Source organism: Portunus trituberculatus, chromosome 37, assembly GCF_017591435.1.
Source record: "Portunus trituberculatus isolate SZX2019 chromosome 37, ASM1759143v1, whole genome shotgun sequence".
Lineage (NCBI taxonomy): Eukaryota > Metazoa > Arthropoda > Malacostraca > Decapoda > Portunidae > Portunus > Portunus trituberculatus.
In genome coordinates this window covers 8,381,687-8,396,333 of record NC_059291.1, presented here as the reverse complement: position 1 = coordinate 8,396,333, position 14,647 = coordinate 8,381,687, and the positions used below count along the sequence as shown (strand labels likewise).

At 40.9% G+C, this 14,647-nt stretch overlaps 2 protein-coding genes across 2 annotated transcripts in view; both read right to left on the bottom strand.

The window, feature by feature from the left end:
- Positions 1–9,758: 9,758 nt before the first annotated feature.
- Positions 9,759–10,157, bottom strand: LOC123513957. The gene has a single exon (XM_045271452.1). The coding sequence runs from the start codon at positions 10,155–10,157 to the stop codon at positions 9,759–9,761; it is 399 nt and encodes a 132-aa protein (XP_045127387.1).
- Positions 10,158–13,617: 3,460 nt separating this feature from the next.
- LOC123514264 overlaps positions 13,618–14,647 on the bottom strand; it is a 64,813-nt gene continuing 63,783 nt past the window's right edge. The window contains exon 4 of the mRNA XM_045272026.1: positions 13,618–14,374. Coding sequence (XP_045127961.1) covers positions 14,031–14,374 — 344 coding nt within the window. The 3' untranslated portion in view covers positions 13,618–14,030. The remainder of the gene's footprint in view (positions 14,375–14,647) is intronic.

Below are 14,647 nucleotides of genomic sequence, written 5' to 3'. Positions count from 1 at the left end.
TCGTACTTATCAAGTGATCCCGAGGAACTTGAACTAAGTGACGTGAGCATAGAGAATGAAGGTAGTGAAGATACAGATACAAGTACAAATGATTCTGATTTTGCTCAATCAACACCTGAAGCAGCTTCAGAAGAACCTGCACGTCCTTTTACATCTACTGTGAGGACAGTCGCTGTTGATGATGGTGCTACTCCCTCTACCAGCACGGGAGTGGGGATTGCTCCTTTGTCTGCTGCTGTAAATGAAACCCTACATGATAAATAAAATAAAATAAAGGAAAAAAGTCAGTAGTGTACGAAGTGAGTGTAAAAGTACACATACCTAAGTGATGGTATATACTTTTCATATAGTTATTACTGAGTGTAAGAGCAACACGAGAATGAGAAGAGTATGCTACAATGACTCCCAAACCACACATCACAAGACTGTGTTACATAGAGAAAGCTTAGAGTATTGACTATATATAAGAATTAGAGCATGGGGGCATCCGTTTTCATTACGCACTAGTCAAGGCCACACAAGCGAAACGAACGCAGAGCAGGCAAGAGCCTCGCTAACTCCAAAAGTCTCTCCTCTTCAACTCAATATTTCTCCAAAACCACAGCACATAGAAACGTTTTCATGCAATAATTAAAAAGAAGAAGAGTTGATGATGACTATGACGACAAAGTAATTTGTTATTGCATTGTAGTTCAGCAGAATCAAGTGTGTGAATATAGGCTATTTTCGGTGTTTGGTGCTGAGGTGCCGGTCCTGTGGATGTTGTAGATGACACCTTTATTGTTGCATTAAAAAGAAATACAACAAAGGAAGAAAATAGATCTTACCACCCACCCCCTGGGCGTAGACCTAGGGGTATTGTATCACAATTATGTAAATAAAGAGTATACAAAATAATATATAATAATTAATAAATATATATATATATATATATATATATATATATATATATATATATATATATATATATATATATATATATATATATATATATATATATATATATATATATATATATATATATATATATATATATATATATATATATATATATATATATATATATATATATATATATATATATATATATATATATATATATATATATATATATATATATATATATATATATATATATATATATATATATATATATATATATATATATATATATATATATATATATATATATATATATATATATATATATATATATATATATATATATATATATATATATATATATATATATATATATATATATATATATATATATATATATATATATATATATATATATATATATATATATATATATATATATATATATATATATATATATATATATATATATATATATATATATATATATATATATATATATATATATATATATATATATATATATATATATATATATATATATATATATATATATATATATATATATATATATATATATATATATATATATATATATATATATATATATATATATATATATTTTTTTTTTTTTTTTTTTTTTTTTTGCTTGTCGTGTTTTTTGTCTACGAGTCTACAGGAGCTGCCGATCCAAAGGCCTGGCTCCGGAGCAGCCCCGAGCCACCTGTAGCATCAAGATCAAGATCAAGATCACACCTTATGAATAGGGTGAATAGAGAAATGCTAGGTAGAGTCCTAGAAAAGATTGGGTTGAGTGCCAAGATAGTCAACATAGTGCGTAGCATGTATGTTGATACCAGAGCTAAGTACTGTTTAAGAGATATAGAAACAGACTGGGTGAGGAGTGAGAGAGGAGTTAGGCAAGGATGTATTTTGTCACCAACCGTTTTCAGCCTGTACACAGAGGAGTTAACAGCAAGAATGAGAAGGATGAATGCAGGAGTGAGTGTGGGGAATGATAAGATAGGTGTGCTTCTTTATGCAGATGACGTAGTGGTTATGAGTGAGTCAGCAGAGGAGCTGCAAAGTTTGCTGGATGTGGTTGATGGGTATGGAAGAGATTTTGGAGTTAGGTTTAGTAGTGAGAAGAGTAAGGTGATGATTGTGAATAGGTCGGAGGATGAATGTAATGCAGCATGGAGGTTGGGAGAGAATGAGTTGAAGCAGGCACAAGAATACAAGTACTTAGGGATGTGGATGAGTCCGAATGGGTGTGAAAAGTCAAAGAATGAAAAAATAAGCTTGGTGAACCAGTGGGTGGGTCGTTTAGGAAGCGCGGCAAGGATGAGAGCAAGTATGACGTGCTGAGAGAAGTGTGGAAGAGTGTGGCTGTCCCCAGTATAATGTATGGTATGGATGTGATTGCATGGAACGAGAGTGAAATTGACAAGTTAGAAGTGGGGCAGTGTAGAGTAGCTAGGCTGGCACTGAATGCACTGAGGTACACGGCAGTAGAAGCCTTAAGAGGATATGGGATGGAGCTCTTTAGGAAAGACTTATAAAAGCGACACTTAGGTACAAGATTAGGCTTGAGAGAATGGATGATGCAAGAATAGCAAGGAAGGTGTATCTGTGGAGTGAAAGTGGAAGCAAATGGAGGAAAAGGTGTATGAGAATGACAGAGAGGAATGGTCTACAGGTTGGGTGGGCAGTGAGAATGGCTGGGGTGAATCAGAATGAGCTGGAATGGGTCGTGACAAGAGGAGGCAGAGTGGGAACAGAATGGGATGTGAGGAAGTGGAAGAGTGAGATAGACAGAGATGTGAAGAGTATGGGACTGAATGAATGGAGGAATGGGATGGAACGAAAGACTACTCTGGAATGGTACAAGGTGAAAGAGGCCCCGATGTATGAGAGGTGGTACGATGGAAGCCTGGGTGGTGATCTTCTCTTCAGAGCTAGGGCACAGTGTATGGATGTGAATGCAAGGAGTTACAGGTGGTCTGAGTCCCGCAGCAAAGTGTGCCAGATGTGTGACTCGGGAGAGGACGAGACGGTGGAGCATGTGATGCTGGAGTGTGTGAAGTATGCCAGAGACAGGTATGAGATGATGCAAGTGGTGTTGACTGAGTTAGGGCATAATAGGAACGAAAGAGTGGAAAAGACGGGAGGGAGTGGATGGTGGTGCTGCTGGGACTGAGTAGAGAAACGAATGAAAGGATGATTGAGGCGGTGAAGGAGTTTCTGGAGAGAATGTGGCGTGCCAGATGTACAGACGGTTAGAGCAAAGGACCCTGTTTCCTTTTTCTTTTTTTTTTTTCTTTTCTTCTTTTTTTTCTGTGCCTTTTTTTTTTTTTTTTTTTTTTTGTCGTCTACAGAAGCTGCCGATCCAAAGGACCAGCTCAGGAATGATCCCGAGTTGCCTGTAGTATCAAGATCAAGATCAAGATCATCACGTGTCATGGACGTCCAATGACAGCCCATCGTGCCGGTAGTTACTTCATGAGACATCACGGCAAAACCAATCACGGACGTCAGACTGTAAGATGTCCAATGAGAGCCCGCAATGTCGGTAGCTACTTATAATATGGTATTGCATTTGTTTCTATTGGGAAAGGGTGTTGGTGAACCAGTTGCCAAGCTGCTGTCAGTCTCTAACCATGGCCGCCCATTGCTCCGACTGTGATTCGAGGCTTTTGGAGTGTTGTGACTGCTGTCATCATTACACCGGAAACTTAAAGAGACTTGTTTTACTCGTGTGTGCATCACGGGTTGATTTTGCTTCCAAAAATCGTGAGTAATACCAGTTACCAGACATGTTTGTGATGGTTGGAGGGAAGGCCCGAGGGGCTGTGGTGACTGGTGAGCGTTGCTGTATTATTGGTGAGCTGCCTTGCATAGGTATTGTATATAGGCGAAAACTAGGGTAGATTAGATTAGGGTTTGGTCAGTAACCTGTAGGGTCGTGTGTAACTGATTACTTTTTTGGATTAGGTGTTTCCTAATTACTTAGGAGGCAAGTTGTTAGGCAATTACTTATAAGAAATATATATTTGTAATTATGTAAAGATGTAATTATTGATTGATTACTTATTAGCTATATGAATTACTTTGTGTGATTACTTAGTAGATAAGTTATTGGACAATTACTTCATTGATGTCTTGTTTATAGAATTACATATCTGCTTGATTAATTACTCATTAAACAGGTTACTTATACGTAGGACTGACTACATAACATTAACTTGCCTTATCTTACCTTACCTTACCTTACCTTACCTTACCTTACCTTACCTTAACTTATCTTTAATGGTAAATTTATAGTTTAATACAATATCTGCTATCTTTACCATCACCTCCCTATCCCTTCCAACAAGCCTAGGGGCCATTGGGAGATTGGGTTTTTTTTGGTGGAGGAGGCATAGTATATGAGTGATATATTTAAAAAATCTACTAGAATATCCCCATATGTTTGAAAAATTTCCTAGATCTGTTTTAAATCTGTGTAGTATGAAAAATTACTAAGTTTTCTACCTCGTGTTATTCCAAAAGTAGGTACACACTGAAAACATGCATAAATCAAGAAATCCCTGTATAGTAAACTGACAAAACCAATCTTTACAAACCACTTAAACACTATCTCATTCCTATGCACTCTCTCTCTCTCTCTCTCTCTCTCTCTCTCTCTCTCTCTCTCTCTCTCTCTCTCTCTCTCTCTCTCTCTCTCTCTCTCTCTCTCTCTCTCTCTCTCTCTCTCTCTCTCTCTCTCTCTCTCTCTCTCTCTCTCTCTTTCCGAAGATTTGAACACACTCACTTCAAACCAAGTAATAAGCAGAGTTGAGATAAAGTGTGGGGTACACCTTATCTCTGTTGAGATTCACCTGCCAGCAACAGGCACACTGCAATACATGATCACAGTGGTGCTTAAGAACCCAAAGGACTGGGTGTAGCCATGAACTGTGAGAGGGCCAACCTGCTCACCCTTTCATCGAGACTTACCACTGACACCACTAAAGCTTGTGCAGTTCTTAGGAGCATCAAGTAAGAGTAAGGGAGTTAGAAGAATGTATTTAGTTTGTAGATTAGTGGTGGTGGTGGTGGTGTAGGAAGGTTAGTTAGTCTTGGTTGGTGATTGGAGGGAGAAAATTTAGTGACTATGATTGTAGAGAAAGAAATTAGTCTCAGTTGGTGATTGAAGGAAGAAAATTTAGTGACTGTGATTGAAGAGAAAGAAATTAGTCTCAGTTGGTGATTGAAGGAAGAAAATCTAGTGAGTGTTTGGAAATGAGCACAGCATGCCAAAAACAGTTATAATATTAAGTTTAGGTTAGGTTAGTTTAGTTTTAAGATTAGGTTAACTTAGATGAAGTTTATCTTGGTTGAGTTGGTCAGGGGAAGCAAAATAGACCAAATTTTGCATTTGCTGAGAAGGTCTAAGGAGACAAATGGCCATACTTGGCAAACAAAGGACCTCTTGTCAATGTTTACCAGTGAAAGGTGTGAATGGTTGAGAGTACTGGTTAATTCTTGTACTAGAGAGTTGGACAGAATAGAGATGAGAGGAAGAAGAAAGCCTTGTGCAGTGAGGGTGGGGAGGATGGGAGGCATGCAGTTAGAGCAGTTAGCATGAAAATAGTGATAAAAGATAGAAAGAGATGCAATATTCCAGCAGTGAGAAAGAGGCTGAAGACAGTCAGTCAGAGGAGAGGAGTTGATAAGATGAAAACCTTTTGATTCCACCCTATCTAATGAAACTGTGTGAGTGGAACCACCCCATACATGTGAACATACATGGGTGGATAAGACAGATAAGACCCTTGTACAGAGTTAGCCTAAACTCATAGGAACTGTTTAGCAAGAGACAAGATGTGAAGCTTCCAGTTTAGATGATAAGTAAAGGACAGACCAACCATGAATGACAAAGTAAGCTGTCATTCATCTCCCCCAGAAGATAAACTACCCTAATATCTTGTAATCTAACCTAACCTAACTCCCCATAAGGTAATTGTACTATGAATATCCACCCTGTTATTTTCTTGTATCAGGACAGTCACCAACACAAGACACCAACAAACTAATGGTACAATAAAAAGAGAAGGTCACACAAGGTACTGACCATGCCTATTCATGCTACCACTGCCCCTAAATTTCAGCTGTTTTTATCCTAGATTTGTTCTTATTATTTCCTTCTTTATTATCATTTGACACCAAAACATTACAAAGATGACCAAAAGTAGAAGATTCAATGAAAAAATATAACCTGTGATAATTTTACTTTTAATACTCTCTCTCTCTCTCTCTCTCTCTCTCTCTCTCTCTCTCTCTCTCTCTCTCTCTCTCTCTCTCTCTCTCTCTCTCTCTCTCTCTCTCTCTCTCTCTCTCTCTCTCTCTCTCTTCTCTCTCTCTCTCTCTCGTGATGAAGTTTGTGGTGGAGCATGTGAACAAGGATTGAGGATGGCAAGACAGGCTGGGTGGTCTCTGCAGCCAACCTGATAGTATCCACACCACTCCACTCTCTCTTATTTCCACCAAGGGAGGCAGTGCACCACATCTCGCGCAGGTAAGGTCGTGTGTGTGTGTGTGCAGTGAAACAGTTCATGCAATTTTGTAATGAAGAAAAGATGAAATGATTGAATAGTAAGATGTACAGAGTCTCGGTTTTCTGTGAACTTTGTGTCTGTGAAAGATCAAAGTGATCAATCTGTGTGTTATTGAATTCTTTGTGGGGGCATTTATTTGTTAGGCATTGGTGAGTGCAGTTTGTGTGTGTTTGTGAGAGGTGGTGTTTGTCTGTGTAAGGAGAGATGAGTGGCTGACTTGTATTTATTTGTTAGGCATTGGTGAGTGCAGTTTGTGTGTGTTTGTGAGTGGTGTTTGTCTATGTAATGCCAGGTTGACACTTACGACGGTACGACATAAGACCATAGTTAGACCATAGTTAGACGCGTGAGACCTCAGGTCTCACGCGTCTAACCACTAGTCGTACCAAGGTCTAACCAAGGTCTTGCCAAAATTGGTACGACGTCGTACGTCGTAACAGTTCACACCAAGTTTTCTAAAATTCTAGAAAACTTGGTGTGACCCTGTGCGATGGTAAGACGTCTCACCACGTCGTAACATGAAGTCGTACTAGTCTCACACGTCGTACCACAGGTCTCACGCATCTTGGCAAAAGTCCAACTAGTCTTACCAATTTTGAATTTGGTTAGACTCGTGCGACTTTTGCCAAGACGCGTGAGACCTGTGGTACGACGGGTAAGACCTGTAGTTAGACGCATGAGACCTGTGGTACGACGCGTAAGACCTGTAGTTAGATTCGTTAGCTCTGTGGTTAGATGTGTGATACCTGTGGTTAGATGCTTGAGACTATGGTACAACGCGTTGGACGTCTTAATGCAACACGCATTAAATTACCTCACCCATGACCATGGGGTATAAAAGGAGAGGGGTCAACGCTCTGAACTCACTCTACATTTGACCACCACTCGCTCCAGAACTCTCCTGACGTCAGCAAGCAACCACCATGGTACGCAAGCTGAAGAACACCAAGAAGCATCAGTAGCTGGAGGAACGTGTTGAGGCCCCTGTGGATGATGGCCCTGCTGCTGCCCCTGTGGATGTACCTTCCACCCCAATATCGTCGTCACCGGAGGAAGGCCCAAGCACCACCCCTGCTGCACAGGCCAAGAAAAAATACTGGCCCCTGCACAGTGAGATCCAGGACTACTATTTTAATGATGACCAGATCCAGACGCTGATAGACTTCTTGAAGGACAACCCCTGCATATACAACAAGAAAGACAAGGAGTACCACAACAATCAACTCAAGATAGATCTGTGGAAGAAGTGTGCACAGCTGTTCCCTGGCTGCTTTTACCTCCAAGTACAAAAATTCTTTGAGAAGAAGAGGATGGCGTTCGGCAAGATCGAAGCTGCAGAGATGAAGAGTGGGGCAGAGGCCCGAGCAAGGACGGCGAGAGAGCAGGAGATAATGACCACGTGGGGCTTCTTCAGGGGCCACATTTTCCATGCACAAACCACCTCCTCGCAGATCTTCTCTTCGGGCCACGAGTCTTTGGAAGCCAGCGATGCGTCGGGCCTGTCTACCACCTCTATACAACGCTGGAGGAACTTAAAGAAACGCCGCCTGCCTGAAGCTGATCCAACACCACCACCACCACCACAAGCAGCAGCCGTTCATTCCTGGGAGTGTCTTGTGGACCGGATGTTGGAACGAGCCAACATGATGATGTAGCAGCTGCTGCCATCAAATGAAGGTTTGGGGTCCAACCTTGAAGCGTTCTCCAAATATGTTGGTTTCAAGCTCAAAAACATACCACATGAAGACTGGTTATGGTGGAGGTGCAGTTGGTCCTTCAAAAGTATACCCCAAACAGCCGGAAATGTCAGGTGGACCCAACAACAGCGACGACTGAGCAGCCCTTTCTCCAGCAGCAGCAGCAGCAGCAGCAGCAACAACAACAACAACAATATCAACCGCCCCCACTGCCCAGACCTCTGACGCCTGTGTCATGGGTGCCGAGACTGACCACACCACCCGTACTCTACCAATACAGCTGCAGTATGCCATCCCTGCCACATCTGGGCTGTCACCATGGGGACCTCCTCCTGCAAGCACCTTCCAACAACAACAACAACAATATGGACCATACCCGGCGTTTAGCAGCTATTCTACGGCACCATCGACATCTGGTGCACAGACATCATCATCGCCATCTAAAAGAAATGTTCCTGACTTTAATGTACCCCTCACCCCACTGATGAGAGATTTAGATGTCCCCAGCCCCATCAGCTCCCTCAACACTCCTCAGAAGGAACCGGATGACCCCAACACCTCCAAATGAATTACCTAAAATAAATAAAGATGTATTACTTTCTTATTGTAAAATAATAAATAATTCTTCTTTTTATTTTGTTAAATAAATATTGAAAGACAACAGCCTTTGTTTCTTTTATCATTTTTAAATTAAAATATAAAATAGGTTTTTAAGAATTAAAGAAATAATAAGGTAAAGAGAGGAAACCAAAATATAAACAAAAAAATAAGTTTCTTGGTACCTCTCTTTTAAAAATAAGAGAATTGATTCTTTTTAGACAAACTAATAGAAAGGAAACCGAAATAGAGACATAAATAAATAAGTCTCTTGGTTCCTATCTTTCAAAAAAGAGATTACACTGTCTTGGACAAATAAATAGAAAGGATACCAAAATAGAAACAAAAATAAATAAGTTTCTTGGTTCCTTTAATTCCAAATAAGAGACTTAACTCTTTTGACAAATTAATAGAAAGGAAACCAAAATAGAGACATAAATATATAAGAGTCTTGGTTCCTAACTTTTAAATAAGAGATATTAGATTCTGTTAGACTAATTAATAGAGAGGAAACCAGAATAAAAACAAAAATAAATAAGTTTCTTGGTACCTCTCTTTTAAAAATAAGAGAATTGATTCTTTTTAGACAAACTAATAGAGAGGAAACCAAAATAGAGACATAAATATTACAGATATGTATATATATATATATATATATATATATATATATATATATATATATATATATATATATATATATATATATATATATATATATATATATATGTATCAATACATTTCAAATATATTCTAATTATTCATTGGCTGGTCTTCCTCTTGGGTATATTATTCTATCTTGCCATGGCACCGCTCCAGCTGCAGAAGCATAATAAGTTGCGAGGTAGTTCCTGACGGCCTTTGCATCTCTGGAGGAGTTCCTCATTCCTGGGTCGCCGATGAGGTCTTCCATTAGGTCGGGCTGGTCCCTCCATTAGCCAGGGATGATGATGTGGTTGTCGTCTTCACAGTCCAAGTTCTGAGGTTACGGTGGTTGGCGCTGGAGTTGTAGGTTGTGTAGGAGACAAGCACAGATGGTTGTCAGGCAGACAACTCTGGGTCTCACAAGTAGGGTTGTTGAGAAGATTCTCCACCTCTGGTGTAAGATGCCGAAGGCATTCTCCACCACACGCCGGGCATGGGACAACCTGTAGCTAAATACTCTCTCATTATGGATCTGGGACAGGTGGGCGTACAGTTTCATCAGCCATGTCTTGAGAGCAAATGCGTCGTCTCCTATGAGGTGAAAGGGGATCTCTCGGTTGCCGTTTGGAAGTGGTGTGGGTTCAGGAAAGCCAATTTGTTCGTCCCTGATGGCCCTGTGGAGGCTGCACCACGCCCAGGTTCCAGCATCACCAGCTCCACCCTCAGCACTTATGTCCATGTAGAGGAATCGGTAGTTTGTATCAGCAAGTGCCATCAGTATGACACTGGAACTTTTTGTAGTTGAAGTAGACAGATCCGGCACCAATTGGCTTCTTTATAGCGATGTGTTTCCCATCCAGCGCGCCTCCACAGTTGTGGTAGTTCCACCTCCTGGCAAAATCACAGCTGACCACCTTCCACTCCTCGGCAGTAGTTGGGCACTTGAGGGCCTTGGGCTGATATGCCTTGAGGGCTTTGCAAACCACTGGAACAAACCTGCTGATGGCACTCCTCAACGTTCAAAAGCTGAATTCCAGGCTTTGGTATGTGTTGCCAGTTGCCAGGAAGCGTAGAGTCATGGCTAATTTGAGACCCACTGGGAGAGGCTTCCTCAATCTGGTCTCCTTCTTCTGGACCGCTGGTGAAATCTTGTGAACCATCTCCTCGAAGAAATCAGGTGCTATACGAACAAAGGTCTTGAAGCCTCTGAAATCCTCCTGGTGAAGCTCCGCCAGCAGATTGTCATAGTCGCCGAATACTTCTCTTCTTAAAAGCAACTGCCATGCCCACACCCATCTAGGATGTCTAGGAGGTGCTTGAGGAGGGGGTTCCAGGAGATAATTAATCACCATCATGGCAACAATTGCAAGCATAAGGCCAGCCAGGTAGTTGTTGTTGTCGTCCATCTTCTTGGGAGGTCAGGAGGAATGTGATTTGCAAATTGCAGGGCCCCTCCTTTTATACAGGAGCATGACACACCTCCGATCCCTCCGAGTTCTCTGAAACATTCCAACCAAAGTCGGTGAGGTCTTACTAGTCGTACCATGGTCTAACCATGGTCTAACTATGGTCTCATCAACACGTACGACGTCTAACGCAGGTCTTACCAATGTTGTACCATCAAAGTCTCATGAGTCTTACCACAAGTCTTACTAAATCATACTAAAGTTGTACCAAGGTCTTACCATCGTACCAAAATTCATGCCACTTCTCGGGCTCCAACGGTTTTTCGCACCAAAATTGCACCAATTCCGTGCGACATGAGATCGTACCATGGTCGTAAGTTGTAACGTCGTAAATGTCAACCTTGCTTAAGGAGGGATGAGTGGCTGAGTTGCACATGTTCCCTGGGTGTTGGTGAGTACAGTGAGAGTTTGTATTTTCTCCACAGGATATGCTGCACCGGTGGTGTGGCATTGAGGGAAGCGCCTCTCTGTATCCCTGTCCACCACTTTACTGAATATGTGAATGTGCTCCAGAATTTCAAGGGAGTGGACACACACTTTGCTGCACTCCAAGTAAGGTAAACAAGTTGTCAAGTAGTAGTTATTTTCACATTGTCTCCAGTTTTTCTCACCTCCCAACTGCTAACTCTGTACAAGGCCCTTTATCCGTCTTTGTATGAAGTACTCTTTGCATGTTTTGAAGGGATTTCACTCACACAATATTGTTAGATATGGTGGAATCAAAAGCTTTTCGTCTCATCAACTCCCCTCCTCTGACTGACTGTCTTCAGCCTCTTTCTCACTGCCGAAATGTTGCATCTCTTTCTATCTTATTGCTATTTTCATGCTAACTGCTCTATTCATCTTGCTAACTGCATGCCTCCCCTGCTCCTGTGGCCTCATTACACAAAGCTTTCTTCTTCCTCTTGTCCCTATTCTGTCCAACCCTCTAATACAAGAATTAACCAGTATTCTCAATCATTCATACCTTTCTCTGGTAAACTCTGGAACTCCTTGCATGCTTCTGTATTTCCATCTTCCTATGACTTGACATCTTTTAAGAGGGAGGTTTCAAGGCATTTGTCTCTGTCTTTTGGCTAATTCTGTACCAATCTTTTAGTGAACTTGCAATTCAAGTGGGCCTCTTTTTAAATTTTGTTGCTCTTAGCTTATGTCCCTCTTGCATAAAAAAAAGAAAATAGTGCAGCTTTGCTTGGCTGGGTTTTTTATATACCTTCCTGTACTACCACAAATGTGATAACAAGTGAACAGTTTCCACAATTTAAGATTGCAAAGATGACATGAAGGTAAATGATTGCTAAACATGAACTTTTGTTGACTCCTTTCTTTTGTTGCAGGCTTTGGAGATCCAGTGGCACACTGCAAGACAGAGAGGGGCAAGGATGGAGGATACTGCAACATTCACAGCATCATTGGTTCATGCTTTCTTGGTACATACTGTATGTCATCACTCATAATTGATAGCTTGTGTCATTGTGCATTAAATCAATTCATTACATGTCAGTTGTACATTTAGCTACAAGGAGTAACAGTTTTTGAGATTTGTGATGTATAAAAAGTGACTTACTTATAAGAGATCGTGCATTATGAAAATTTGTTTAAAGGTTTATTAGCATGGTCTAGTTGTGTCAGTCTTAACAGTCCATATTGTACAGATATGAACCATTGGCCATTGCTCTTCCTGCAGATGGAATTTCAGTCAGCATTGCAAGTTGTGTGTGTGTGTGTGTGTGCGCGCAGCTTTGTGAGCAAGTGTGCCAGTCATCCCTTGATGTCAGTGTCTTTCATTTAGGGAAAAATTTTGTGTGTAATTAATTAGGTTTATATACTTTATTGAGTGAGAATGTTTGGACTGATTAAATAGAAAGTTTCTCAACTTTCTAGAGCTTTGCTGTTGTTGTATAAATTCTGCTATTGCACTGTAAAAATGTTCTAAGCTGAAATTTGTAAACAAGTTGGCAGAGATGTAAAAGTTGTAAAAGTTTTCTAAGTTGAAAATTTTGTGTAAAAATTGTAAAAGTTTTCTAAGTTGAAAATTTAGTGTAAAAATTGTAAGTGTAAAAATTGTAAAAGTTTTCTAAGTTGAAAATTTTGGTAGACTTCAGATTTGTGTTATGTGTTGATTGAATAAAAGGAAAGGAAGGGAGACTCTTCATTGTATTTTTAACCCAAATATACATCTGCAATTTCTCCGGAGACTCTTCGGAGTATTTATGACTTAACACAGTTTTTGGGCCAGTTTTGCAGGGATTTTTTGCCATTTTGGGCAGTTTTGCAGGGATTTTTTGCCATTTTGGGCAGTTTTGCAGGGATTTTTTGCCATTTTGGGCAGTTTTGCAGGGATTTTTTGCCATTTTGGGCAGTTTTGCAGGGAATTTTTGCCATTTTGGGACAGTTTAGCATGGATTTTTTGCCATTTCTCTGCTTTACAAGCAGTTTTGCAGCCATTTTTCACTACTATTTTAGGCATTTTACGGTTGTTTCAGCCGAGTTTGGGCCAATGGAGTGAGTGAGTATTCATTTATTCTCACTTTCAATTTTGGATTTTTAGGATGATTTATAGCTTCAGGGAAAGGACTAGTTTTTATTTGAAAAGCTGTAGGTAATTTTACACATCGTGGGGTTTAATGGGGCCTGGGTTAGATTTGAGGTTAGGTGAAGGCTCCAGAGTAAGCGAGGTTAAGCAATTTGTAAGTATTCCTAATAAAAAAAAAGGAGTCAAAAGCATCAATATGAATTGTAATTATGATTTATTATGAAGTAGTAACCAGTTGTGGGTCCATCACAGAACATTGAAGGAATAATAACATTACACTTGTGTGCGTACATTCACATCAGATGGAAGGAATAAACATTACAAGAGTATCTAGCAACATGTATTGGTTGAATTAGGTTACATGAAGCAAGGCAGTGTGTCCCTCCCTGGATGACGCCGTGTTGTCAGGGAAGGGCAGCGAGGCAGTGTGGAAGATGCTGTGGATGACGCTGCGTGTTATAAGGGAAGGGGAATTGAGGTAGTGTGTCCTCCCTCCCTAGAGGATGCTCCGTGCTGTCAGGGAAGGGACAGCGAGGCAGTGTGTCCTCCCTCCCTAGAGGATGCTCCGTGCTGTCAGGGAAGGGACAGCGAGGCAGTGTGTCCTCCCTCCCTAGAGGATGCTCCGTGCTGTCAGGGAAGGGACAGCGAGGCAGTGTGTCCTCCCTCCCTGGATGGCGCTGCGTGTTGTCATGGAAGGGGCAGCGAGGCAGTGTGTCCTCCCTCCCTGGATGACGTCCAGTGTTGTCAGGGCACAGCTGGTGCGAGGCAGTGTCTTCCCTCCCTGGATGACGCCCCGTGTTGTCACGTCAGAGCTGGTGCGAGGCAGGGTCCAATTCCTCCATGAAAGGTGCAGCGTGACCGTTTGCATCTTCCAGTGCAAGAGCCAGTTTACTGCGGCAGGTTGGCGGTTGTCAGGACACGCTGGTTTGGTTCTCCCTTCAGTACTGGCAGGACCTGTAACAAAATAGCATTTTACCTTTACTCTTGAATCATGAACAACCTTGTTCACAAATGGAGGACAGGTGTGGTGTGAGCCCTCTTAAATGTTTAGTGCATTCCAGTTTACCCCCGATTACGGAACAATTTGTACGTAATAGTTAACTCCAAACCGGTATTTCTCATTCTCTTCTGATCACGAAACTTACGAGTTCACTTCTATCACCCCCGTTATGTTACCTTTAACACCGTTATATTACCTCGTTAAGTAATCTTTAGCACCAAGACCGA